Raw genomic sequence first — 25,657 nt, 5'->3', positions numbered from 1 at the left:
TTCATGACATAGTGCTCTTTGATAAAATTCTAACCTCTTTTTTTCCCTTGGGATGTCAATGTTACGGAAGTTGTCTTTCGCAGTCTTACCTTCTTCGTATAATAGACTTCTTAAAAAGAATTAACCATGGATTGTCTTATCTCTGCTTCTCGATTTATTTTGTGTTCTCTCCCATTCTACTAACTAGTGTTCTGCACAATAGACATTGAGACTTTGTTTTCTTTTACAAACTCCAAATAATGAGGATCCATTGTATTAGCTTCTTAGAGCTCCAATTTTCACAATTTACAGTATGTGGTAATATTAAGGAAACGATTGGACTCTGCAAGATTGGTGAGAAGCAATGAGATTTTATTTCTACGAACATGAAAATTCTTCATTCTTAGTAACCTCCGTACACTGTTGGAATGGAAATGAGATGTGAAACTGTTCAATTCTTTAAATTTTGATAAGGTTGATATATGGTACTCACTGTGGGTTATTTAAATACTATATTCTAAGCATGGTCAAAAGTTGCCATGATCCTGGCTAGACAAATGTAGATCAGATTTCCACAAGAATGGAACATAGAGACTTCAGTAACCTCATCTTCTTCCCTCACCTCATTCCCACACTCCTTTCTCAGCAGGTCCCTAGTTCCCCTGCTCCCTTTAAATTCATCTGGTTCTGTTTCCCAGGCTCCCTTGAAGTGTCCTTCAGTGCTCTGTTCTGAATATTTGAAATAGTCCCTTCATCACATCCCTCAAACCTAGTTAGAATTTACAGTAAACTGTTAATCCGCTGTCTGATTATTTGGTAATTTCGATGGCTTGGCATCTGGTTCAGTGGGTAACATTTCCCACTGGTTCTGGTCCCTGTGCTCTTTTTAAATACATTGGGACCCCAGTTCCTGCATCCCTTTAAACTTAACAGGTTCACTGGAAAATTTATTATGCTACTGCATAACATTTTTTTTAAATAGTGTATTAAAAGTGTGTTGGGTTATTAATAACATCCAATGGTCAGGAAAATTTGGTAGCCCGGCACCATCAAAGTCCTGAGCGTGCCAGATTAACAAGGTTTTGCTGTACTGGGAACATGTATAGAGTCATGTCTGTTTTCCGTGGTGAAGTTGTAATTCTAGCTAACTCCAACGGTGATCTGGGAAAATGTGTTCACAGGCCTCAACTAAAGAGTGAAAGACTTGCAGTTTACAAACACAAACACAATGGGCAGTTTATTTCTGAGCTCTCATCTCAAGCTCCTTCATATTTCCATTGTCCCAGTCTCAGAGAACTCTTATTGAAACAGCAATCAATGCCAGATTGACTGTTAATTTCAGATGAGGTTGCTAATGTTTTGTTAATCCATGGGATTTGAGGGCAGTGAGGGAAAAGGCAGGATTAGGAAGTAAGGCCATATCGATGAAGATTTTTACATCTTAGCACAGGTGAGGTACCAGAAGACTGGTGGTTAGCTAAGGAGCGAAACACTATAGGCTGGTGAGCCTTACTTGTGAGTCTCAGAGGTAGATAAGTTATCGGAGGAAATCCTAAGGGATAGGATTTATGTATATTTGGAAAGGTGGGGGTTGATCATGGATAGTCTGCTTGGCTTTGTGCGGAGGAAATCCTGTCTCCCTAATTTGATTGAGCTTTTTGAGGAAATAACTTAAGATTGATGATACAGGGTGTGTACGTGGACTTCAAATAAGGCATTTGACAAGGTACCAGAAAGTTAAGGCATATGGGATCCAAAGGAGAGCTGGATGATTAGATCCAAAGTTGGCTTGGTGATAGGAAGCAGAGGGTATTGGTGGAAGGATGCTTTTCTGATTGGAAGTCTGTGGCCAGTAGTGTACTGTAAGGAACAGTGCTGGGGCTTTTGTTGTTTGTGGTATCTGTTACTGACTTGGATATGAATGCAGGAAGTATGATTAATAAGTTTACAGATGACATGAAAGTTGTTGGTGTTATGGATAGTGAGGAAGGTTGTCTAAAGCAGGACGTACATCAGTTAGAAAGTTGGGCAGATTGTTGGCAGATGGAATTTAATCCCAATAAGTCTGAGGTGATACATTTTGGGAAGTCAAATGGAGTAGGACAGATACAGTAAATGGTACTGTGCTAAGGAACGTTAATGAATGGAGAAAGCTTGAGGTCCAAGTCTGCACTTCCTTGAAAGTGGCAACACGGGTAGGGTGGTCAAGTAGGCATCTGGCGTGCTTGCTGTCCTAAGTCAGGCATTGAATACAAATGCCCGATTTATGTTGCAACTTCACAAAACACTGTTGGACTGCACTTAGTACATTGCATACAGTTCTGGTTGCCACACTCTAGGAAGAATGTGGTTGCGCTGGAGAGAGTGCAGAGGAGATTCACTGGAATGTTGTCAGGAATGGAGAACTTGAGTCCTTGGGAGAGACTGAATAGGCTGGGCTTGTCTTCCCTGGAGGGAAAAAAGGTTGAGGAGTGACCTTATAGAGATATATGAAATTATGAGAGGCATAGTGTAGATAGTCAAAATCTATTTCACATGTTAGGGCTATCAGAAACAAAAGGGTGTAGGTTTCAGGCAAGTGGAAGGATTTTTAAAGAGGATCTGAAGGGAATTTTATTTGCACAGATTGCTTTATATCTGGAACTGGTAGCCAGAGGATGTGGTGAAATCAGATACAATCACTACCTTGAAGACCTTGAAGTTGGCAAGGCATAAAAGGATATGGACCTAATGCAGGCAAAAGGGATTAGCGTAGATGGCAAAAAAGTCAGCATGGACACAGTGGGCTAAAGGGCCCATTTCTGTGCTGTACGGCTCTATGATTCCATGTAAGTTAGACACCTGTGGCATTAACCAGACGTGTTAACTAACTGCAAATGTGTCATGCTTTCACCTAATCCCATTGCTATTCTCCAAGTAATCTTGACATTGATTGTAGTAATATGAAGACTCTGCATATGTTAGGTCACTAGTTCCAGCTTGTATTCGAAGTTGGGATCTGTTTAAGCATTTGTAGTAAACTGCTCGCATTCATGAACTTTGGGCTGGTGAGGAGCACCTTACCACTATGTACTAAAGATTAATCTGATCAGGCATTAGCTTTTTTAGCTAATGCCCAGGTTTATTGATACTGACACAAAATACTGGGGCTCCCTGGTTACAAATTACCTGACTTAGGAAATCCAACTTTAAACAGATTCTCTCATTTTTTTTAAGCATTTTTCGAGCTAGTAATAATAAAATGTTTCACAGTATTCATTAATGACTGAATAGGGAATATGTTCCATTAGTTTAATTATGGGTAGTGTTAGGGGGTTTATTCAATTAAAAGAATTATAGCAAGTGTATGTAGAGCAATATATGGGTAGCTGTAGAAAATGGATGATTCTGACTTACGGAGAAATCGGCTTGTGGACAGTTCTCAGGAACTGTCCCCATTACGTTCTGGGGACTGCCTGTAGTCCGAATGCACTAAATGTTGATATTTTTCCCTCTGCAAACTGGGATGTATCCCTTCTGGATCAGATAACTCACTTACTTAAAATAGCCAGTCTTCTTAATACTTGCTCCTTATCAATTTTCAATCCATCCATTATCACTACCGTTTCTGGTTTACCAAGATGGTAACACCCCCGTTTTTTTGGCAGAGTTGAGGCTGCTGAGATTACGCCCTGGGTTCCTAATTGGCTTCACCCCTCCTCTTACTACCTGTTTACTATTTGCTTGGATATAAATTTTTGGCTTCCTTTTCATTTTAATTGCCTTTCTATTTCAAGCTCTTTTAAAATATTTTCCTTTTAACTTACTATATTCAGCCTGGTTTTCTCTCAAATTACTTGACATTCATCATACACCTTTTGTTTAAGTTCTTTCTGTTTCCTTCATCTATGGATTTCTGGCTTTGCCCCCCCCCCCAAATTTTCACAAATTGGGAATTTACCTGCACTTGAAACATCTCTTTCATAAAGTCTCCTGTCATTCCTTTATATTTTACCTGTCAACCTTTGTTTCCATTTTTACCCTGGTCATATCCTCTTGCATCCTATTTAAGTTAGCCTTCTTCCAATTGAGAAGTTCTACTTTAGATTGCTCTTTATTCTTTTCCACTAAATCTTAAACCTTATTATGATCATTCTTCCTTGACTATTTTCTCACATAGTTCACTAAATTCCCCAGAGCTAGATCTAGCAATACCTTCTTCCTCACTATGCCAAACACCTAATGCTTTTAAGGCCATTCTCTTCACATTTCAGAAAATCTCTTCAGAAAGAGTCGTATAGCACAGAAACAGGCCCTTCGGCTTGACCCATCCATGCTGACCAAGATGCCTATCTACATTAATCCCATTTTCTTGCATTTGGCTCATATCTTTCTATTTCTTTCCTATCCAAATGCTTTTTAAACGCTGTGATTGTACTGTCTCTACCACCTTCTCTGGCAGCTTGTTCCATAGACCCACTACCCCTCTGTGTGGAAAAATACGTCCCTCAGGTTTCTCTTAAATATTTCTCCTCTCACCTTAAACCTATGTCTTCCAGATATAGACTCCTCTACCCTTGGAAAATGACTGTTACTATCTACCCTATCCATTCCCCTCAAAATTTTTTGAACCTCCACAATTGGTCTCCTGCATTCCAGTGAGAACAGTCCCAGTCTATCAAATCTCTTGTAATTAAAGCCCTCCATTCCATGCAACATTGGGATTTTAGTATGCTCTACCATGTGACTTGAAAGTAGCCTGTCTGAATTGCTTCCATGTTGAAGACTGGTGCAAAAAGTGTATTCAACGTATCTGCCATTTCTTTATTTGCTATTATTAATTCAAGAGGTCTCAAGAGGTCCCACATTTACCTTAGCTGCCCTTTTCCAATTTATGTATCCATAGAAATCTTTTCTGTTTGTTTTTACACTAGCAAGTTTTTTTTTCAAAATTCATTTTCGCCCTTATGAGCTTTTTAGACTTCTGCTGCTGGATCCTAACAACTTCCCAGTCCTCTGGTCTAACACTAGTGCTTGCCACTTTGTATGCCCTACTTTTCAATTTAACATTATCCAGAACCTCCTTTGTTAACCACTTATTATGACTCTCATGGAATCCTTTTTGATTGGAATCAACTCTTGCTGAGCATCATAGATCAGCTGTTCAGCTTTTAGCAAGACTTGAAGCAGTCCAGAACTTAAGCTAGCTAATTTTGCGTCATTACTCATTGAACCGGTTGGGATTCTCTATACATTGGATTCCCTCTATCTCTGCCTCAAGCCATTGCAGATTGTAGTCCTGTTAATTCTGCAAAGTAAACTAATGTATTACAACTATGAATGAACTTCTATATTCAACCATGTATTTGGCACTCAAAACTAAATTGATATTTATCACACTATAAAAAATATGTTGTCACACTCTACTCCTGCAGAAAGGAAAGATGAAGGAGGCAGCCCAGAGATACCAGTATGCTCTGAGGAAATTTCCAAGAGAAGGATTTGGAGATGAAGTGAAATCTTTCAGAGATCTGAAGATTTCCCTTTACTTAAACTTGTCAAGATGTCGGAGGAAAACTAATGTAAGCTATTCTGTTTGATTTCATTGTATCTCTAATTCATTTACTTATAGCCTGGCTTCTTATAATCCTTAAATTTGAAAAGTGACAGCATGTTTTTGAGAGTTGTCATGGTGGTGCTGTAACTGTAGTTCTGAATACTGAGAATCTAACTTGATACTAGTTTCTGCCCTGTGCAATCACTGACCAAAATTAATTTCCTACATATTTATATATGAACCTGCTTTCCTACATTAATCAATATCTGTGTGTTAGTTTGGCACATTTGTATTTAGCTCTGAGTCAGAAATCCCTTTCTAGGATGAGGAAGCTTCTGGCCATGACAGCTGAAGTTGGTTTAAGAAAGTGCTAAATTCTCAGTGGCATGGTACTTAAGAAATATTCTGATTCATTCACATCATTAAAAGATGTGAGAAAAACACATTATTTGTCTTAAATCGAACATTTTAATTTACACAATAACACTGAATGGCAGAACACATCTAGTTAGTGCTTAATAAGTTGCCAGAATTTCCAATGTGCTGTGTACGTGTAAAAGAAACCTGCCTGTGCCTTATCTATCTTATTGCTTCTGGGACAAGAATAGGTCTGGATGCTTCTGGTTTTTAATGTGTTCACTTTAGTTACCCTCTGAACTATCTTACATACACCTAACTCAGTTTAAAAGCTGCAATATATTCCAGTCAAAGTGGGATATTTGAATGAAATGAGTTAACTTTTTTGGCTGTTGTCAATGATGAAGTTAAACACAGTTTTATATGAATTATTACTGATTTATTCACAGCATTTAATATCGTTTATACTATCTTCATGTTAAGTACTGAAAACTATAGTAGGCACGTAAGTATAAATTAATACAGTACATCTGTGCAAGCAATGTATAGATTGAAGTTTCCTCCTCTTGGAACTTCTTTCGATTTGCTGTAACAGGTGTTGGTCATTTTCAAAGATACTCTATGGCTTAAGGCAAGATGTATAGTTTGTACTTTATGGTGATAACAACTCTGAACATTCAGAATATATTCGGCATGAAAATCCACTGTCCTTCAGTTTGATTGGAGTTCTGGTATCTCCGTTTCAAGTGCTGCTTTTCTGATGAACTTTTGCTGTTGTCGGTCTTTAGTTGGCATGTCATTTCTGATTTGTAAACCTGGCACGTATGTTTCTCCATACTGCTGCACTGTTAATAAATTCTCACTCTAATCACTATAGCATGTAAGATAATTAACAGAATAAACTATTAACCTACCTTAATCCTAGTTTCACTCTTATATCCTTTTGCTTTTATGAAACTGTTTTGTGTCTTTTTACGGTTTATATACTTAAAAATCATGGCACTCTGGAAACTAATTTGCTTTCTCTTACCATTTATCCCAGTCCTCTCCTACCCTTTGTTCCAATCTACTCAGGGAAGGCAAACATGCTGCAGTTTTTAGAGTTGGTACAAGGGAAAATAGGGTACTTTCACTCTTGTTATCTTGATCATTGGGTTGTTTACCCAGCTATATCACTTGTAATAGTGTTGGATGAAATGTTAAATGCTGGAAGGACACAGCTGTCAAGCATACCTCTGGAAAGAGAAACCAGCTAATGTTTCAGGGTGAAGACCCTTCATCAGAACTGGATGAAGCATTTCTGTTTTTGTTTCAGATTCCAGCATCTGCATTTTTTTTGTTTTCCATTGGATGAAATGTTGATGAGAACTTAGGAAGATACAACTGACTAAGCTTTTAGCACCTGCAAGAAGTGCATAATCCTAACAAATTTCAGAGCTAAATCTCAAAACTGCAGAATCAATTAATTTGTTTGCTATTGTACAGATTTATGACATCTGTGATTGAGTAATTATCAACAATTTACTAACTGTTTTGCTTACAAAGAAAAAGTGCAGTAAGTGCCAAATATCTTCTGATAGCAATTAAATTTAGGCTTCAATTAAAATAGTTTTTGTTATGCAACAATTTCATTGGCCCATGGTACCACTGGTAGAAGTGATCACCATACAGATCTTGTGGATGAGGGTCTGATTTTTGCCCTCCTTTGTATTATGATACTACAGTCATGTTAAATAGGATGGAGTCAAGAGGAGATCTGGCAGTTCAAAACTGGGTATCCATAAGGTACCAAGGACAATCAACAGCAGAAATGTACATCTATGCAATCTGTAACTTGGCCTATCATTAATTCTTCTATCAAGTTGAAGGATATGCCGTTTGCAACCTTGTGAAGTTGTAACACAAGACTACATGTGTACTAAAGTGCATGCAACTGATAGAGCTAAATGAGCACACAACTAACAGATAAGATTGAATCTCTGCAGTCTTACCACAACTAATTGTGAATGATGGTGGACAATTAAACAGCTAAAGGGAAGAGTAAGCTACAAGAATGTCTCTGTCCTCCATGATAAAGAGTCAGAGATGATCCAACCCAGTTTCCTCCTGTGAATCCCACCATCATAGAAGCCAGTCTTCAGCCAGTTCCATTCCCTCCATGTGATATCAAGAAACTGTTGACAGCACTGGATACAGCAAATGCTATGTAACCAAATTACACCCATCTGTAACACTAAAGATGTGCTCCAGAACTAGATATGTCTGTAGCCAAACTGTTCCATTAAATTAGAATTAGCATTTAACAGACAATATGGAAAATTGTCTTGGTATGTTGTGTTCACAAAAAGCAGGATAAATCCAATCTTGCTCATTACCAGCCAATTAATCTACTCTCAATTTTCAGCAAAGTTATGGAAGGTGGTGTTCACCAACTATCTGCTCACTGCTGCCCAGTTTGGGTCTTGCCAGGACTAATTTGTTTGAGTGTATCACTAAGCAACCTTTCTAAAACTGACTGGGGGATAACACTGCAATGGCTAGAGTTATCCCTTGCACAAAGGTAGATGGTTTCAGTCGTTGAGGGTTGATTATCCCAGCCCAACACTATCACTGTACAGGTTCCTCAGGTAGTATCGCATGGCAACCTTAACAGCCGCTCCAACAATGACCCTTCTTCCACTGTAAGAAGTGGGATGTTTGCTGATGATTGCACAATGTCTGTAATTCCTCAGCAAATGAACCAGTAAAGACCTAGAAATGTTCAAGCATAGGCTAGTAAGTGGCAAGAAACATGCCACAAAAATGCCAGGCAATGATTATTTCCAACATGAAAGAGTTGAACCATTCATCTTTGACATTCAGTGGCATTACTATCACCAGACTTCTCACCTTCTACATCCATGTTGACCAGAAACTGAACTGGACCAGCCACAATAATACTATGGTGCGTGAGTGATCGCCTTACACCCCACATCCTCTCCACTATCTACGTGGCACAAGTGTCTTGCCTGAGAGTGCAGCTTCAACAACTGTTCAGAATCTTGATTTAATTTGTGACTGAGGAACTTCCTCGATGTCTGAGATGCTTTTCCTGTGCCTTCTGTCGATAGCATCTGAGTTGTAGTACAACAAGTAATGGAAGTTTGTAACTTCAGTTAGGATAGTTAAAACGAATGTTAGAAAAAATGTTTAATCAAATTATCATTAACACTAACTGGTACAAAGATTTATTGTAATTTTGGTGACCAATTAACCTACCAAATTGCATGGATGAAAACTACAGAGTCAGAGAGAGAACGTACGAACTCCACACAGCACCCAAGGGCATGATTGAACATGGGTCCCTGGCACTGTGAGGCAGTGGCTCTACTAGCTGTGCGACTGTGCTACCCAAGACTCCTCACTCATGGGAAATCCGTCTCTGTCATGATCTTTTAGAATTTTGTGCATTTCAGTGAGGTTGCTGTTCATTCTGCTTAAGAATACAGGCCACTATTCCATTCCCAAATGTTGTCAGCTGCAAACTTTTAAATTATACCCAAGTACAGATTGTAACACGAATGAAAAAGAGCAGAACTTCTGATACTGATGCTTTTGTACATCTCTCTAGTATGAAAAAAGAACCATTCACCTCTACTGATTTTTTTTTAATCCCATAGCCAATTTTCCAAGATTCTTTAGATTCAGGTGGGTTTCATTGGATTGGAAAATAACAAATGTAACTCCTAATCCCCATAAAGATATGTCATGGAAAATTCCAGAAATCTCAGCTTCAAATATACTCAAAGACTGAGCATCTTTAGTGAACCGACATAGAAAACTAAAAAAAAATCAACTTCTTCAGGTAATGAAACTTCAATACATTTGCCCTAAAAATCAGGACTAATCCGGTGAGATTATACCATCCACTCTTCTCTTCAATCATCAGTAAAGTGATGGAAGGTATCATTGATATCCAGCTGTACCTTTTCTATAATAGGCTGGTCACTGTAGTGATGGGCAATAAATGCTGGCCTTGCCAGCAATGCCCATGTCCTGAAAAATGAATTAAATGAAGAATCTCCTGCAAGTGAAGTGGAATTTACTCTCCTTTCTTTGTTGAAACAGTATTCATTATCCTAGCTCTTCTACTTTTGTATTTATTCCTGCCTCTGTGATTTTTGCCTTTTTTTTGTAAAACACTTATTTATTCTCAAATTGTATCTTCTCCTGCTATAAATTATTTGGATTACACTTGTTTCTAGAATTCCCTATTCTCACCTTTTGAGTGTATTCTTAATAGGGTCTTTTAATCGACTACTATGATTAACCTGTATACAATTAAAGACCCCTTCATACAACCTTTTCCTGCGGGTTTTTCCTTGGTGCTTGCATTGATACCAGTTTTGCATAGATATGGTTTTCCCAGTATCAAGGTAATTAACTATGATTGTCAGCAAGATTCTATATGGGCATACATATGTTTTTTCTCCTTTTTGATAGGACTTTGGAATGGCTGAGGAATTTGCTTCTAAAGCACTGGAATTAAAGCCAAGATCATATGAAGCTTATTATGCCAGAGGAAGAGCCAAAAGAAGCAGCAGGTGAGAAGTACCATCCATAATTGCCAATAGAACCTATAACTCTTAAATGGACTTCAAATATACTAATAAAAATAAACTAAAATTAGATTAATTGCTTTGTGGTTGACATCTTTGTAACCAAAGTAGGACAATTCCTTGTCTACTTAAAAAGCAAGTTTGGAAACAGTTACTTTACCAGTGATAAGATGAATATTTTTTTCTCAGACAATTTGCTGGAGCTCTTGCAGATCTACAGGAAGCTGCTAAACTTTGCCCTAACAACCGAGAAATAAAGAGGCTTCTGGCACGGATTGAAGAGGAATATAAACAGCTGCAGCGAGCACAACAACAAAAACAATATCAGCAACCACAGCAAAATAATGAATCTGACAATGAAGAAGAATTGTTAGGCCAGCACCTTGAAAATGTATCATTTGGTGTTGGACTTGACGACTCTGGCATTGGAGCATCTCATGATGTAATGTCCACCTCATTGAGGCCTCAGCAATGTCCAAGCCCATTTAAAAAGGGACTCCAAGATGATGTAGTTTCTCAGAATAAATTGACACACAAATATCTTCGAGAACCACTCACACAGCAAGGACTAGTCATGCAACCTCCTAAACAAGCTCAAATTGTGAAAACAAACCAACATATGAATTTATTACAAGCTGGGGGAAGAACTACAAGTTATCAATATAGCAGCAAAACTCAATTTTCTCCAATTCCTTTGCCTGGCAACAGAAATTTACAACTAGAGCCTGCAATTAATTGTGGAAATCATTCTGGAACTTGCGGAGAAAGACTGGCTTCTGCTAAGTCTGTGCAGCAGAAACATGATGAACACACAGCAACTGAGGTTTTTGTAAATACAGGAATACCAGCAGAACTGTTAAATCCACAGTCCCAGCAAACCACAGATTTACCAGAAAATTTAGCTCAAGGAGTTAAAGAATTGGATACAAACCAACAAGGATCTGTGACAGGTATTTCTACACCAATGCATGAACCAGGCATGAAGGTTTCTGGTTCAACCACCAGTATAGTCTCAAATAGTAGTGTTCCTGATGGAGGGCAGAGTCCAGATGCAGTGCCAATATCAGATGCTGATATCAAAAACAGCTTGGAATGCAAGATGGAAAAATCCAACCAAATCTTGAGTGGGGCAGATTATAGACCAAGGACTACACCATTTATGGGAATAATAGATAAAACAGTCAGATCCCAGCAGCAACAGATTCGTACCTGGCACGATCAGTCAGCAGATGGGTTAGTTGTAAACCCTACCTCAATTACTGGTGGTCAAAATATTCACAATGGAATGCATTCCAAGCCCTGTCAAACAACCAAGAATGTTCAAGAATCCAATTCATCCATGACTACTGCACATTCTTTTCAAGAGAGTATTTCTAAACCACAGTCTAATGTAGCTAGAGATGTTCATTCAAGTAATATTAATTCTGTTAAGCCAAAGCGATCTTTTATAGAATCTAATGTGTAAAAGTACCCATTGGACCAATTAACACAAGTAGTAATACAGTATCTGAAATAATTGACTAGTGGAGTTTGCCGTCCCAATACTGTACTTGTCAGTATGATGCTCATCACCAAGATTTGACAGAACAACATTGCATGTTGATTATATATGAAATAAGGTTTAACCCAGCTGGCTGTTGCACTGAACATTTTAATATGGCATTTAACAAATGAATAACTGCACTTTATGAAAGTACAAATTATAAAATGCCTTAAAGTGCTTTTGCTGTAATTTAAGTATTTATATAGTATGAGATTAATATACAATATGCATCATCAGCATTGTTAATCAGTACAAAGGGAGTTATCATTAAATTTGTAATTTTTGTAAGAAATTCAATTTTGAACTAGAACAAATCCTTCACTTGCAGGAAGATTTATGTAAGCCTAAAACAATGAAGTACTCATTTGTAATCAGTTTCGCACTAATCAAATTAAAACATTTTAATCAAATATAGTCAGTGTAAATTTTAAATATAATGGTTTGTTATCAAGTTAAGAACTAACTATTTATTTGAGTTTGCTTAAGTATTTGTAAAAGCAGACATTTTACTTACTTATTTTTGCACAACTTGTGTAACTGTTTCATTAAGACGTGCCTAAATTTTCATTGCTGCTGCTGCTTAACAGTGCTTAGAAGCAGCAGTTCTGAATGTTGGTTATGTTTGTAATGACCTTCCAATATCATTTATAACTCTATTGTAAATAGAGCAAAAAAAAATACAATTCCATGTATTGTCTGGCTAGTTTCCAACTGAAAGCCCAGGTTAAAGTATTGTTTTGCCTTTTTCCTGGAATGCATATGGCACATTAATGCAAAAAAAATAAAGTCATATTCTAATATTTTTGCGTCATGAACTGATTTTGGTGTACCTTTTGCTTCTACTATATTTATAGGCACAGACGAGCCTCAATGATTTGATCTAAGTGGCTGAAATTATTTTGGCTTGCAAGGCTAGGATAGCAGGAAATGGTTTGTCAATTTGAGCTTAACTAGGTTGTGGCAGTTGTGTTCAATGATTGATTTCTATCAAAATGTTGTAGTTAAGCACAAAGGTTTTTCCTACTATACATGTTGAGATTCTAATTGTTGACTAATCCTCCAAAAAAAAAACATACAATGCATTTTGCAAAATATCCAATTAAGTGCTTGGGACAATTGAGAATTTTAAGCCCTTTATTAAATTGTCATTATTGATCCATGTTAACATTTAATCAGTTTTAATTACAAAAGAAATGAAACTCAATTTTTCTATACAAGATTGTTTCCATTAACTCATTATTTCATACTGTATGGATAGTCAAAAATGTAGTGTTACCAACCAACGTTCTGTTATGTTGTCACTTGTAGTACTTCTTGGGCATCTATCCAGCGATCAATGGCCATTTTAAGTGTCCTGTTGGGTGTTATTAAGGTAGACTCCAAAGGCATATTTGTCATAGGACTTGTACGCTTTTTAGTATTAATCCAGTTTTCAATGGCTTCTCTCTCATACGAATAGCCATCTATTATATGAAAAGATTTCTTTTGAAGTTTCTGTGCAATGCAAGAGAATTTTTCTTGGAACATGGGATCCCCTCATACCAATCAATTTATTCTCCCAAAATTTGCTAACTGAATATAATATACAGTACATGACTAAACATCACTATGTAATCTTGAATACCAGACATTTTGCTACAGGAAATAGTTCATCTAATTTGCAAGCATGATTACCAATGCAAGACTGTGAAAAGGGAAACAATTGTTCACAGGATTCTGAAAGTGCCCATGGCTGAAAGCAAAGTCCTGGGTCCAGGACCAGAAAAATGAACATTCCATATGTTCAGAAATTCTCCCTTTTCTACCCCCTCCCCTCCCCTTTCTCCTCCCCCTCCCTCTCTCCCCTTTCTCATGTACCTGAAGCAATCACTGGATCAGTCATAATCTCTCTGGATATAGGGCAGAGGAATTCATCTGGTACACCAACACAAGTAGATTCTATTTTTGATTTTAGTTCTGCAATTTTCCGCATTGCTTTATTACGCAGTCCAAGTGATTCTGCAAAATGATCCACAATATAAAATTGCAGTAAAACCTTCAAAGAATGTAATTTCTGCTGTGATTGTGCAGGATTATTCAAAATTACATTTAATGGCATTTTCTGAAAATCTATATAAAGACAATGCATATTCCCAACTGTAATCGAGCCCTTGACCATCATTTTCATATGCACTGTTTTCACCTACTAACAAGTTTCAGGTTAAGCTGAAGTATTGTTTTCACCCCTTGAGCATTGATTGGCTGCTTGAGTGTGTAGAAAAACAATATTCAAATTGAATTCAATATCAAAACTAAATTTATTGAATATATTTTTGATAATTGAAATTAATAAGTACCACTGCAATTCACAGAATGTTTTCAAGTATTGCTCTTTTAAATTCTTACCTATTTTCAAATCAGACACAAGGTTTTTTTCTGTAAGATTCAATAATTCCTGGCCATCAATATTGTTGGACTTGAAAACAACCACTAATTCCTGTAGATCTTGTGCTGAAAGCCAAGAACAGACCTCATCTTCTGACCAGTGCTGAACAGAGTGTCTAAGCTTCTTCAACGAATGATCGTCTTCAAAAAAAAGATACAATAATTTCAAATATCTACATAGTATTTTATTAAATCTCAACTCCACTGCTTAGGCTTAACAACTCTTAGTAACTACAATGACTAAACTGATTCTTTTGATACTACTTGCAAATAATACAAGTATTAAGTGCTTAATATAGACATAAAATTGAGTTAAGTGCTTACCAGACGAGCTCTTAAATCCAATTCTCCAAACATGCACCGTTTTGTCCATAGAACCAGTAGCAATCAAGGGAAGATCATGTGCAAATGCACAAGCTGTCACATACCTGACAAGAGTTATCAGTCATAGCTATAAATTTCAGTTTTACAAACATGATCTCAAATTTAATTAAAATCTTTAAGTATTCAGGTGATGTGTGTGCCACTAATAAACAGGTTTTATTAAAAATTTTGGAAATTAGAAACATACAAAACCTACAGCACAATTCAGGCCCTTCGGCCCACAAAGCTGTGCCGAACATGTCCCTACCTTAGAAATTACTGGGCTTACCCATAGCCCTCTATTTTTCTCAGCTCCATGTATCTATCCAAAGGTCTCTTAAAAAACCCTATTCTATCTGCCTCCACCACCGTTGCCAGCAGCCCATTCCACGCACTCACCACTCTGAGTAAAAAAAACTTACCCCTGACATCTCCTCTATACCTACTCCCCAGCACCTTAAACCTATGTCCTCTTGTGGCAACCATTTCAGCCCCAGGAAAAAGTCTCTGACTATACACACGATCAATGCCTCTTATCATCTTATACACTTCTATCAGGTCCCCCCTCATCCTTCGCCGCTCCGAGGAGAAAAGGCCGAGTTCCCTCAACCTGTTTTCATAAGGCATGCTCCCCAATCCTGGTAGCATCCTTGTAAATCTCCTCTTCATCCTTTCTATGGCTTCTACATCCTTCCTGTAGTGAGGTGACGAGAACTGAGCACAGTACTCCAAGTTGGGTCTGACCAGGGTCCTATATAGCTGCAACATTACCTCTCGGCTCCCAAATTCAATTCCACGATTGACGAAGGACACTACACCATATGCCTTCTTAACCAATAGAGTCAACCTGTGCAGCTGCTTTCAGCATCCTATAGACTCAGACCCCAAGATCTCTCTGATCCTCCACACTGCCAAGAGTCCTATCATTAATACTATACTCTGCCATCATATTTGACCTACCAAAATGAACCACTTCACACTTATCTGGGTTGAACTCCATCTGCCACTTCTCAGCCCAGTTTTGCACCTTATCTATGTCCCCCTGCAACCTCTGGCAGCCCTGCATACTATCTACAACACCTCCAATCTTTGTGTCATCCGCAAACTCACTAACCCATCCCTCCACTTCCTCATCCAGGTCATTTATAAAAATCATTTTAATAATAAAAAAAATTTAACAAGTTGGATGTGTAAGTGATTTTTCAGTCATTCTGGCCAGCCATAATTTATGCCTAGAATACGTTAATCACCTTCTTCCCCAAGATATCATTTAAGGTTCTCCAGAACCATGGCATCATAAAGTTGCAGATTACTCTGCATTGTAGCGTAGCAGCATAACGCTATTACAGTGCCAGTGACCCGGGTTCAATTCCGGCTGTTGTCTGTAAGGAGTTTGTAAGTTCTTCCCGAGACTGTGTGGGTTTCCTCCCACATTCCAAAGACGTACGGGTTAGGAGCTGTGGGCATGCTATGTTGGCTCTCGAAGCATGGCGACACTTGCAGAACATTTTACGCAAAAGGTGAATTTCACCATGTGTACATGTAACAAATAAAGAAATCTTATCTCTGAAATATTTTTCACTTTCAATATCTTTTTATTTGTTGTGGAGTGGGTAACATCAGCAAGGCCCCATTTATGACTTATCCTTAGTCTGGTCGAAGTTGGGGCAGGGAACAGCATCTTGATCCTATGTATAATTCTAACACCCAATTTATACAAGATAATGGACAGCATACCCCTTTTATTTGGTTGGGGGGGGGGGGGGGGGAAAACCCAGCCACACCCACACAAAGAATTAGACTAAGGATAAGTCAGTCCAGTCATTAGAACTAATAAGTGAAGGGTCTGAGTTTCTGGAGGCTGCCATCCGATTTCTGGAGAGAAAATTGTTTAACGTTACCTTTTATGTTGTGTCAGTGTGTGAAGAGGGACGCCATTGATCTGCAGAAAGATGAATGATTTTTGAAAAAATAATGCAACTTACTGGTTAATTACTAACCAACACAGAGTCAGTAAAATCATTATGTTCTTAATATTAGATTTTGACAAAATACAAGCTTTATTAAGTGTTAAAGTGCATTGCACTGAAAAATGCTATGTAAACAGTATTAAAGGCATCTCATTGGCTTTCATGATTTTCCTACCAGTGGGCTCCAAAAATATAGCTGAGGATATCAATAGAATAAAGTAGAATCTCTTAATAAATAAAACCTGAACATACTCAGTAATTTTGAAAAATAACATGCTGTTTGCAGCATTTTCTACTTTTCATACCATTAAAACTAGAGATGCTGGAAATCTGAAAAGATAATAATGAGCATTTTTATTAGCATTTTAAAATTATTTTTTGGAAATTGTATTGTGACATTTTCAATTAGCTGAAACTGATTTTGGTACATACTTACAGCATCCCAAATTATAATAGACTTGTCAACAGACCTTGAAAGAAAAAAAAACAAAAAGTTTGAACCGCCGAAGAATTTCAGAAAATAACATTGCAGTGATTTTTGTTGTGCCAAACTTTCACTTTAGTTTCACTTAGATGCATTTATCTCATAGCTTGTTACAAAGATGAAATCCTGCTTTCATTTTTATTTGTAGCATGCACTGGCTAGCAGAAAACAACAGAAGTTAACAGTTGAAGCTAATGAATTTACTTTCTAAGATTAGTGGATGACACAGAAACAATGTCAACATTCAAAATTAAATTGGAAGTGAAATATGAATGAAAAAAAACTTGAAAGGAAATTGGAAACAAGATTGGTAAATGTGAATGGAATTGCATTCTCATGTGGAGGTTAACAGTGACACAAAATGGAAGGGCCACACCACAATATTTTAGTGATACCTTTTCCATCATGGCTCTGTGAAGTGATGCACTTTGGCAGAAAGAATAAGGTGAGTCAACATAGGGCAATGGGAAGTGGGGAGGAATGCTAGATTTATCATTGTATAAGTTCTTGTAAATGGCAGGGTATGTTCAATACTGGTTTATAATAAGGGATCTGAGGATTTTTAATTAGAAGAATAAAGTAGAAGTTCTTGGCAGTTATGCTGAATCTGTATAAAACATTGATTAGGCTACAGCTGAGTACTGCACCCAATTCTAGACACCTAACTTTAGGAAGATCTTAGAGAGTTTTGCAGAAAGGACCAACCAGAAATGGTTCCAAGGATGAGAAATTTGAGTTACAAAGTCAGACTGGAGGAACAGGGGCTGTTGTTCTTCAAGCAAAGGAGGCTCAGAGGACTTTGACTGGTTTAGATAAGGTAAATAGAAGGAAGCTGTTGAAGGACAAGGCACAGATTTATAATCTTCACGAAAACACCCAAAGGGGATGTGATACTCAAAACAAACAAAATGGGGAAGTTGTGATCTAGAACTCTCAGCCTTTAAGACCATTGGAAACAGAATTAATTAGGGCATAGGCATGTGGGGGAAAAGGAGCAAGGTAATGGAATTTAATGTATTGCACTAATAGGGATCAGTAAAGATTCAATGGGCCAAATGGCCACAACAATTCAATGACTCCAAGCATCTCTGTTTAAGATATTTAAAAAAAAATATTTTGGAAAACCTTCCACAAAAAGATTGAATTAATGATGCGTTAGGTCTATCATTCCATTTCCTCCCTCAACTTCACCTGCCCTAGTTTCCTGCCCCCATTAAATTTTTAAAAATTCACAGTTTTGCCACACTTATCCTTACGCAATTTTCTGCAACCAATACATAAACTGCTCCACATGGGAACAGGAAGCACTTGCAATGGCCTGCTTCAGCTGTTTGCACGACTAAAAAAAATCAGATCTCTTCTGACTGTAATGGCCTATCTTAAAACTGATTCTCAGTCCCTTCCAGTGCCGGTTTTAATAATTTCATATTTCTTTTATTATTTACACCAGTCCCTATTCCTATATTATTTACTTAGCTCACCCCTTCTGAATTTGCAGCCTTCTCCCATTCAATCACGAAACTGTAGTCTGACACATTCACCTTCCCCATCTCGTCATGGGATAAATTCCCCAACCAGTCATGGGATAAATTCACCAACCAATTACATGCTCTTCCACTTCTGTATTCACTTCCTTACGTTTATTTAAAGATGATAGAATGATGAATGATTAGAATTATGTCACAAATAGAAAAGGGTATCTGTCCTTCAGAAGCAAAGGAACTGGATTGCAGAACAGTTACAGGCAGGGGTCCAGCTTTGATTACTTGTATTCATGATGTTTCTGTTCATTCACAAGGAAGGGTGGGTCAATCTAGAACAGTACAGCACAGGAACAGGCCCTTCAACCCATGTTCTCTGTGCCTACCAACACACCAATTTAAACTAATCCCATCTGCCCAGCACATGATCTATATCCCTCCATTCCCTGCCTGTTCATGTGCCTGTCTAAATGCCTCTTAAACATTGCTATCATATTTGCTTCCACCACTTCCCCTAGCAGCATGTTCCAGGCACCTAGCACTCTCTGTAAAATGACTTGCCTCACACATCTCTTTTAAGCTTTCCCCCTTTCACATTAAACCTACCCCCCTCTTGTATTTGACATTTACACCTTGGATTCAGGTCACCCCTCAGCCTCCAATGCTGCAGACAAAACAATCCAAGTTTGTCCAACCTCTCCTTATAACTGATATTCTCTAATCCAGGCAACATCCTGGTGAACCTCTTCTACACTCTCTCCACATTCCTTCCTGTGATGTGGAGACTAGAACTGCACACAATACTTCATATGTTGTTTGTGAAGTAACAACAGTGATACCTGCAGAACACCACTGGTCACAAACAGGCAGGCAGAATAACATCCCTCTATGGCTACCCTCTGTCTTCTATAGCCAAGCCAATTTTGAATCCAACCTACCAAAGTCTCTATGGATTCCAGGTTTCTTAATTTTCTGGACCATGAGGGACCTTGTCAAATTCTTCACTAAAGCCTATGTAGATAACATCCACCGCCCTACCCTCACCAATCACCTTCGTCACCTCCTCAAAAAACTCAATCAAGTTTGTAAGACAAGACCTCCCCTTCACAAAGCCATGCTGACTTTCCCTAATAAGACCATGATCTTCCAGGTGTGAATAAATCCTATCCCTAAGAATCTTCTCTGATAACTGGAATATTATTGTCACATGTACAGTGCAAAACTTGTCTTGTACTACCTCAACGCACTGTGTAATGAATTGATCTGTATGAATAGTATGCAAGGTAAAACAATAGCAGAATGCAGAATAAAGTGTAACAGCTACAGAGAAAGTGCAGTGCAGGTAAACAGTAAGGTGCAAGGCCATAACGAGGTAGATTGAGAGGTCCAGCATCCACCTTACTGTACTAGGGAACTGTTCAACAGTCTTATAACAGTGAGATAAAAGCTGTCCTTAAGCCTGGCAGAACGTGCTTTCAGGCTTTTGTATCTTCTGCTCGATGGGAGAAGAGAGAACGTCTGGGGTGGGTGGGGTCTTTGATTATGCTGGCCACTTAACTGAGGCAGCGAGAAGTATAGAGAGAGTCCATGGAGGGGAGGTGGTTTCTGTGATGTGCTGTGTCCACAACTCTTGCAGTTTCTTGCTGTCTTGGGCAGAGCAGTTGCCATACCAAGCCGTGATGCATCTGGATAGGATGCTTTGGTGCATCGATAAAAATTGGTGTATTTCAACAGGAACATGTCAAACTTCTTTAGTCTCCTGAAGTAGCCTGGGATACATCCCATCAGGCCCTAGGGATTTATCCACCTTAATGTTCTTCAAGAGACCTAACACCTCCTCCTCAACATGCCCTGGAATATCAGCATACCCCCCTCTTATATCATACCCTCTACGTCCTTCTCCTTGGTAAACACCGATGCAAAATACTCATTTAATACCCTGCCCACTTCCTCTGGCTCCAGGCATAAATTCCTTACTTTGTCCTTGAGTGGTCCTACCCTCTTTCTTTCAATGCATCTATAAAATGCATCGTGTTTTGATCTACCGAATTATGTTCTGAAGTTTACAAAATTTGGACTAGTAAACAAAAGGCGGGAGCATCATTTCATGGGGTTGAATAAGCTTCTAGTGTCCATCAACAGTGGTAGCTAGGAAAGGTTTAGAAATTGAGAAGCCAACAAGAGACATAATAACTTATAGCCATGCGATTATTTGAACACTATTAAATGTTAAATATTCTAAAAGGTGGCCAATATAGATTTAGCTCACCACTAGCATAAAATTGCATTATGGTAAAAAATTTGGAGTAGGAACATTAATTATACAATTTAATTAAAAGTAGCAATCTAATAAAAACTATAAGGTGCTGAATTCAAATTAACTGAAACTATCCAAGCTGTTTTATTTAATTGCTTATTTCAACTCATTGAATAATTCAAAGTTCTAAAAAAACAAAAATTCAGAATTAACAAGAATACCCTTACAGAATCAAGGAATCCAAATCAATTGGATTTCTTTTTAGACAAAAAGTTACCTCTTTGAAGGAATTGTATATAATTTTCATTTGTGTTCTATGGAATAAGATGCTGATAAACTTCTACTTGCAGTTTCCTCACCACTAGCAGTTAGTATTCTCCTCAACTAAGTTTACTGTTTTCTTATCTTCCTTGCATTATGCAAGTTCTAACTATAAGACAACTTTGGCAAATCAAAATATGCCCAGGCAACAAGTATCTCATGCAATGATTGTGAACATTAGTGAGCTATTGTGTTTTATACAGCATATAATCTTTCTAAAAAAATGTTACTGCTGTTATATACAGCAGTTTGATGTACGAGATGAAGACACAATCAGTGCTGAATGGTGCTACCAGATGGCCTCAATACACTTTGAGTAGTGTCTCTACTTTCTTAAAAGTTTAAGGAGATTCAACATGTCATTGAAGACTCTGGCAAACTTCTACAGGTGTATAGTGGAAAGCATTCTGACTGGTTGAATCATGGCCTGGTGAGGAAACTCGAATGCATAGGGATGCAAGAGGCTACAGAGAGTGGTAGACTCAGCCAGTTCCATCATGGGTACAGCCCTCCCCACCATTGAGGACATCTATAACAGGCGATGTCTCAGGAAGGCAGCATCCATCATCAGGGACCCAAACCATCCGGGCTATGCCCTCTTCTCGATGCTGCAATCAGGCAGGAGGTACAGGATCCTGAAGATCCACACATCAAGGTTTAACAACACCTTCTTCCCTACTGCCATCAGGTTCTTGAACCGACCTGAAAGATTACGACCTCGGACCATTTCTTTTTTCTCTCTCACAATCTTGCACCAGTGTTGTTGTTTATTTTGTTGTTCATTTTGCGCATATGTAAGTTATGTATAATTTATGTTAATTTAAGTTTGTTACCTTACGTTTGTCCTCATCTTGTAATGTACTGTGTTGCTGCTGCAAACCTATACCCTGTGTATGTACGCCTATGACAACAATAAACTTGAACAAGGATCCCAAGGCCCTCCATTGTATCTGCTTTATTTTGCTTTTTAAAAGAAACATTGAACTAATTTCTGATGTTGCCATATGACCTAAACACCATTACTTCTCCTACTTATAAGCTTGCTTTGAAGGGGATAGTCTAGTACGATCCATAATGGAGGTTTGTTTCACTTTTTAAAATCACCATCTCGGAGAGTTCTTCTTCACAGCCTCAGCCTATACATGCAAGAGCTAGCAGGCTGAGGCTCTGCAATCACTAAGTCATTATGACTCTGCATATCTACGAGTTTTTTTTTAGAATTACTGCAAAACTGAGGTTGGGTAATCAAAAGCAAAAGAATTCGGTAAATACAATTATCTGATGAACCAGCTTTTGTAGGCTACAAAGTACAGGTGCTTATAATCTGTGATATTTGGATATGGCAATGAGAAATTTCATAGGCACTAACACAATCATTTCAGACATCCAGTTTAGAGTGGTACTAACAGAGCATGGAATAGATGTTCTCAATGAAGTCCCAATGTGACATTACCAACTTACTGTAAAGACTCAGCAAAAATTTCACCTGCAAATCACTTAAAAATTGAGGACATTAAGCTCTGAATTGATATTAATGCTCATCAACATTTACTAATTTAAATCATCTTTGTCATTCCTTTTAAACAAATTCGGGCTAAACACAACTCCACCAATGGAAAGAAAGTATGTCATACTCACCCAGATACCAGGATATGGCCATCAGATGAAAAACAACATGAAAGAACAGGAGCCGTATGACGGTTTAATGAGTATTTCATTCGAAGTTCACAACCTGTGAATATGAGATATCACAAGATAATGTGAAAGGTTCAAACAGTGAATATCTTGCCACTTATTTTGTTCCAGTGGGTGTTCATCACTCCAACATTATTTCTGAAATAATTTACACAAAAGGATGATCAAAGGGTAAAAGAGAAGGGAAGGACAACACTGTTATGTTAAAGTTACAGTACACAAGTACTGTATGCTTCATATGGATACTTGTCCACCCATCTTCATCTAATAATCAGCAGCACGTTGTATTCTAGACTCATTGCAGTTAACAGGTTCTCCAACAATCTTGTCTCATCTGTTATGGTAATGAAGGAGGTCTCAAATTCTCACATATAAGAAGTGGAATGATTTTTGTTCCTGACCTGAATGCTTTCATCTTTTAACTAAGATGTGTTATGATACATGACAATTGGTAGCAACTACAGAATATAATCATTTCCTAACACTGCTATACTTTCAACTGTTGCAAGATGCATTTCTTGATCATGCTTCAAATTTGTATCAAATCAGCATTAAAATTCTATACAAATTGATATCAAATACCATAGACAAAGTGTAAACTAGATTAATAAATTAAATCTTGGAAAATATTTGCTATGAATTATACCATATTCCTCTGAAATGCTTCACATTAATAAAATAAAAGGGGACCATATATTCAATTTCTCATCTTTTAAACAAGACAAGACGAATGTGGTAACAAGTGTGCATTGTAATTGCATCTGTGAATTTCCAATCTTAACTGATTTCTCATGGGTAGACTCAAGAAGCAGAACAGGAATATTGGAGGAAGCCCGAGGCAGGTGCCATGACCAAGAAGTTGGAATAAAGGTACATCTAGGAGGGAAGCGTTTGAACAGAATGAATGGACAATTTATTTGTGATTCATATTTTGATTGCCATAGATTCTGTAATTTCATATGGTACATGTCATGGTCATGCAAATTTCCAGAAAAGTTTCCGGAGAAGCATAGTCTTATTAGGGATAGTCAGCATGGCTTTGCAAGGGACAGGTCATGCCTCATGAGTCTAATTGAGACAAAACAAATTGATGAAGACAGAGCAGTGTATGTGGTGTATATGGACTTTAGCAAGGCATTTGACAAGGTTCTCCATGGTAGGCTCATCCATAAAGTCATGAAGCATGGGATCCATGGAGACTTGGCTGCATGGATTCATAATTGGCTTGCCCACAGAAGACAGAAGGTGGTAGCAGATGGAGAGTATTCTGCCTGGAGGTCGGTAACTAGTAGTGTTCCACAGGGATCTGTTCTGGGACCCCTGCTCTTTGTGATATTTATAAATGACTTGGAGAGGGAAGTGGAGGGGCAGATTAGTAAGTTTTCAGATGATACCAAGGTTGGAAATGTGGATAGTGTAGAAGGTTGTTGTAGGTTACAACAGAATATAGAAAGGATGCAGAGCTGGGTGGAGAAGTGGCAGAAGGAGTTCAATCCAGAAAAGTGTGAAGTGATACACTTTGGAAGAATGAACTTGAAGGTGAAGTACAAGGTTAATGGCAGGATTCTTACCAGTGTGGAGGAACAGAGGGACCTTGGAGTCCAAATCCATGGATCCCTCAAAATTGCCACGCAAGTTGATGGGGTGGTTAAGAAGGCATATAGTGTGCTGGGCTTCATTAGTCGGGGGATTGAGTTCATGAGCCATGAGGTAATGTTGCAACTATAAAAATCTCTGGTTAGACCACACTTGGAGTATTGCGTTCAGTTCTGGTCGCCTCATTATAGGAAGGATGTGGAAGCTTTAGAGAGGGTGCAGAGGAGATTTACCAGGATGCTGCCTGGATTGAAGAACATGTCTTATGAGGAAAGGTTGAGCAAGCTAAGGCTTTTCTCTTTGGAGTGATGCAGGATGAGAGGCGACGATAGAGGTTATAAGATTATGAGGGGCATAGGTAGAATGGACAGCCAGCACCTTTTTCCCAGGGAGGCAATGGCCAATACCAGAGGACATCAGTTTGTCAGAGGAGGAAAGTTTCCGGGAGATGTCAGAGGTAGGTTTTTTTTTTAAACAGGGAGTGGCAGGTGCCTGGAATGCACCTCTGGGGGTGGTGTGGTGTTAGAGACTGATACAATAAGAACACTTAAAAGACTCTTAGAAAGGCACATGGAGGGTAATGGGCTGTGTAGGAGGGAAGGGTTAGATTGATCAGGGAGTAGTTGTTCATATAGGTCACCACAACATTGTGGGATGAAGGGGCCGTACTATGCTGTACCGTTTTATGTTCTAAAAGGACTCTGGTCTTCAAGTTCCAGGTGAACTCATTACTTTATCTATCCTGATAAGAATAATAACAATAGCATACTCACACACAAAGATATCGCACCAACATATGGCTGTGCAATGGCTATGGTTTAATGAATAAGGTATACTCTAACTTCTCAATGGAGCCATTTATCATTGCAAATCTGATAATTAGTACTGGACTGGCCCTCCTGTTGGCGTTTTGAAGGTTTGTTGTGAGCGGGAGGGGAAGGAGAAATGAGGTTAGTAGGAACAGGAATAGACCACTGTCATTCAATAGGATTATGGCTGATCTAACATTCGAGTCTACTTTCCCCATGACCTTTGATTCCTTGCCGATTAGAA

At 38.3% G+C, this 25,657-nt stretch overlaps 2 protein-coding genes across 13 annotated transcripts in view; one reads left to right on the top strand and one right to left on the bottom strand.

The window, feature by feature from the left end:
* The window catches only part of tanc1a (tetratricopeptide repeat, ankyrin repeat and coiled-coil containing 1a), a 115,243-nt gene extending 102,252 nt beyond the window's left edge, over window positions 1-12,991 (top strand). For 2 of the 3 annotated variants that reach the window (XM_052025217.1, XM_052025300.1), the window contains 3 exons: window positions 5,394-5,540; window positions 10,355-10,455; window positions 10,660-12,991. In XM_052025217.1, coding sequence (XP_051881177.1) covers window positions 5,394-5,540; window positions 10,355-10,455; window positions 10,660-11,935 — 1,524 coding nt within the window. In that variant the 3' untranslated portion in view covers window positions 11,936-12,991. Of the gene's footprint in view, window positions 1-5,393; window positions 5,541-10,354; window positions 10,460-10,659 lie in introns of those variants that run through there. The other variant, XM_052025382.1, reaches the window with a different exon arrangement.
* Window positions 12,992-13,129: 138 nt separating this feature from the next.
* The window catches only part of wdsub1 (WD repeat, sterile alpha motif and U-box domain containing 1), a 30,981-nt gene continuing 18,453 nt past the window's right edge, over window positions 13,130-25,657 (bottom strand). For all 10 annotated transcript variants that reach the window (XM_052026222.1, XM_052025519.1, XM_052026056.1 and 7 more), the window contains 7 exons: window positions 22,952-23,045; window positions 17,207-17,240; window positions 16,702-16,742; window positions 14,762-14,865; window positions 14,399-14,578; window positions 13,871-14,011; window positions 13,130-13,476 (listed from right to left, as the gene is read on the bottom strand). In XM_052026222.1, coding sequence (XP_051882182.1) covers window positions 13,304-13,476; window positions 13,871-14,011; window positions 14,399-14,578; window positions 14,762-14,865; window positions 16,702-16,742; window positions 17,207-17,240; window positions 22,952-23,045 — 767 coding nt within the window. In that variant the 3' untranslated portion in view covers window positions 13,130-13,303. The remainder of the gene's footprint in view (window positions 13,477-13,870; window positions 14,012-14,398; window positions 14,579-14,761; window positions 14,866-16,701; window positions 16,743-17,206; window positions 17,241-22,951; window positions 23,046-25,657) is intronic.

The sequence above is a fragment of the Pristis pectinata genome, chromosome 1, assembly GCF_009764475.1.
Source record: "Pristis pectinata isolate sPriPec2 chromosome 1, sPriPec2.1.pri, whole genome shotgun sequence".
NCBI classification, from domain to species: Eukaryota; Metazoa; Chordata; class Chondrichthyes; order Rhinopristiformes; family Pristidae; genus Pristis; species Pristis pectinata.
The sequence above is the reverse complement of the archived record's forward strand: the minus strand, read 5'-3'. Positions and strand labels throughout refer to the sequence as shown.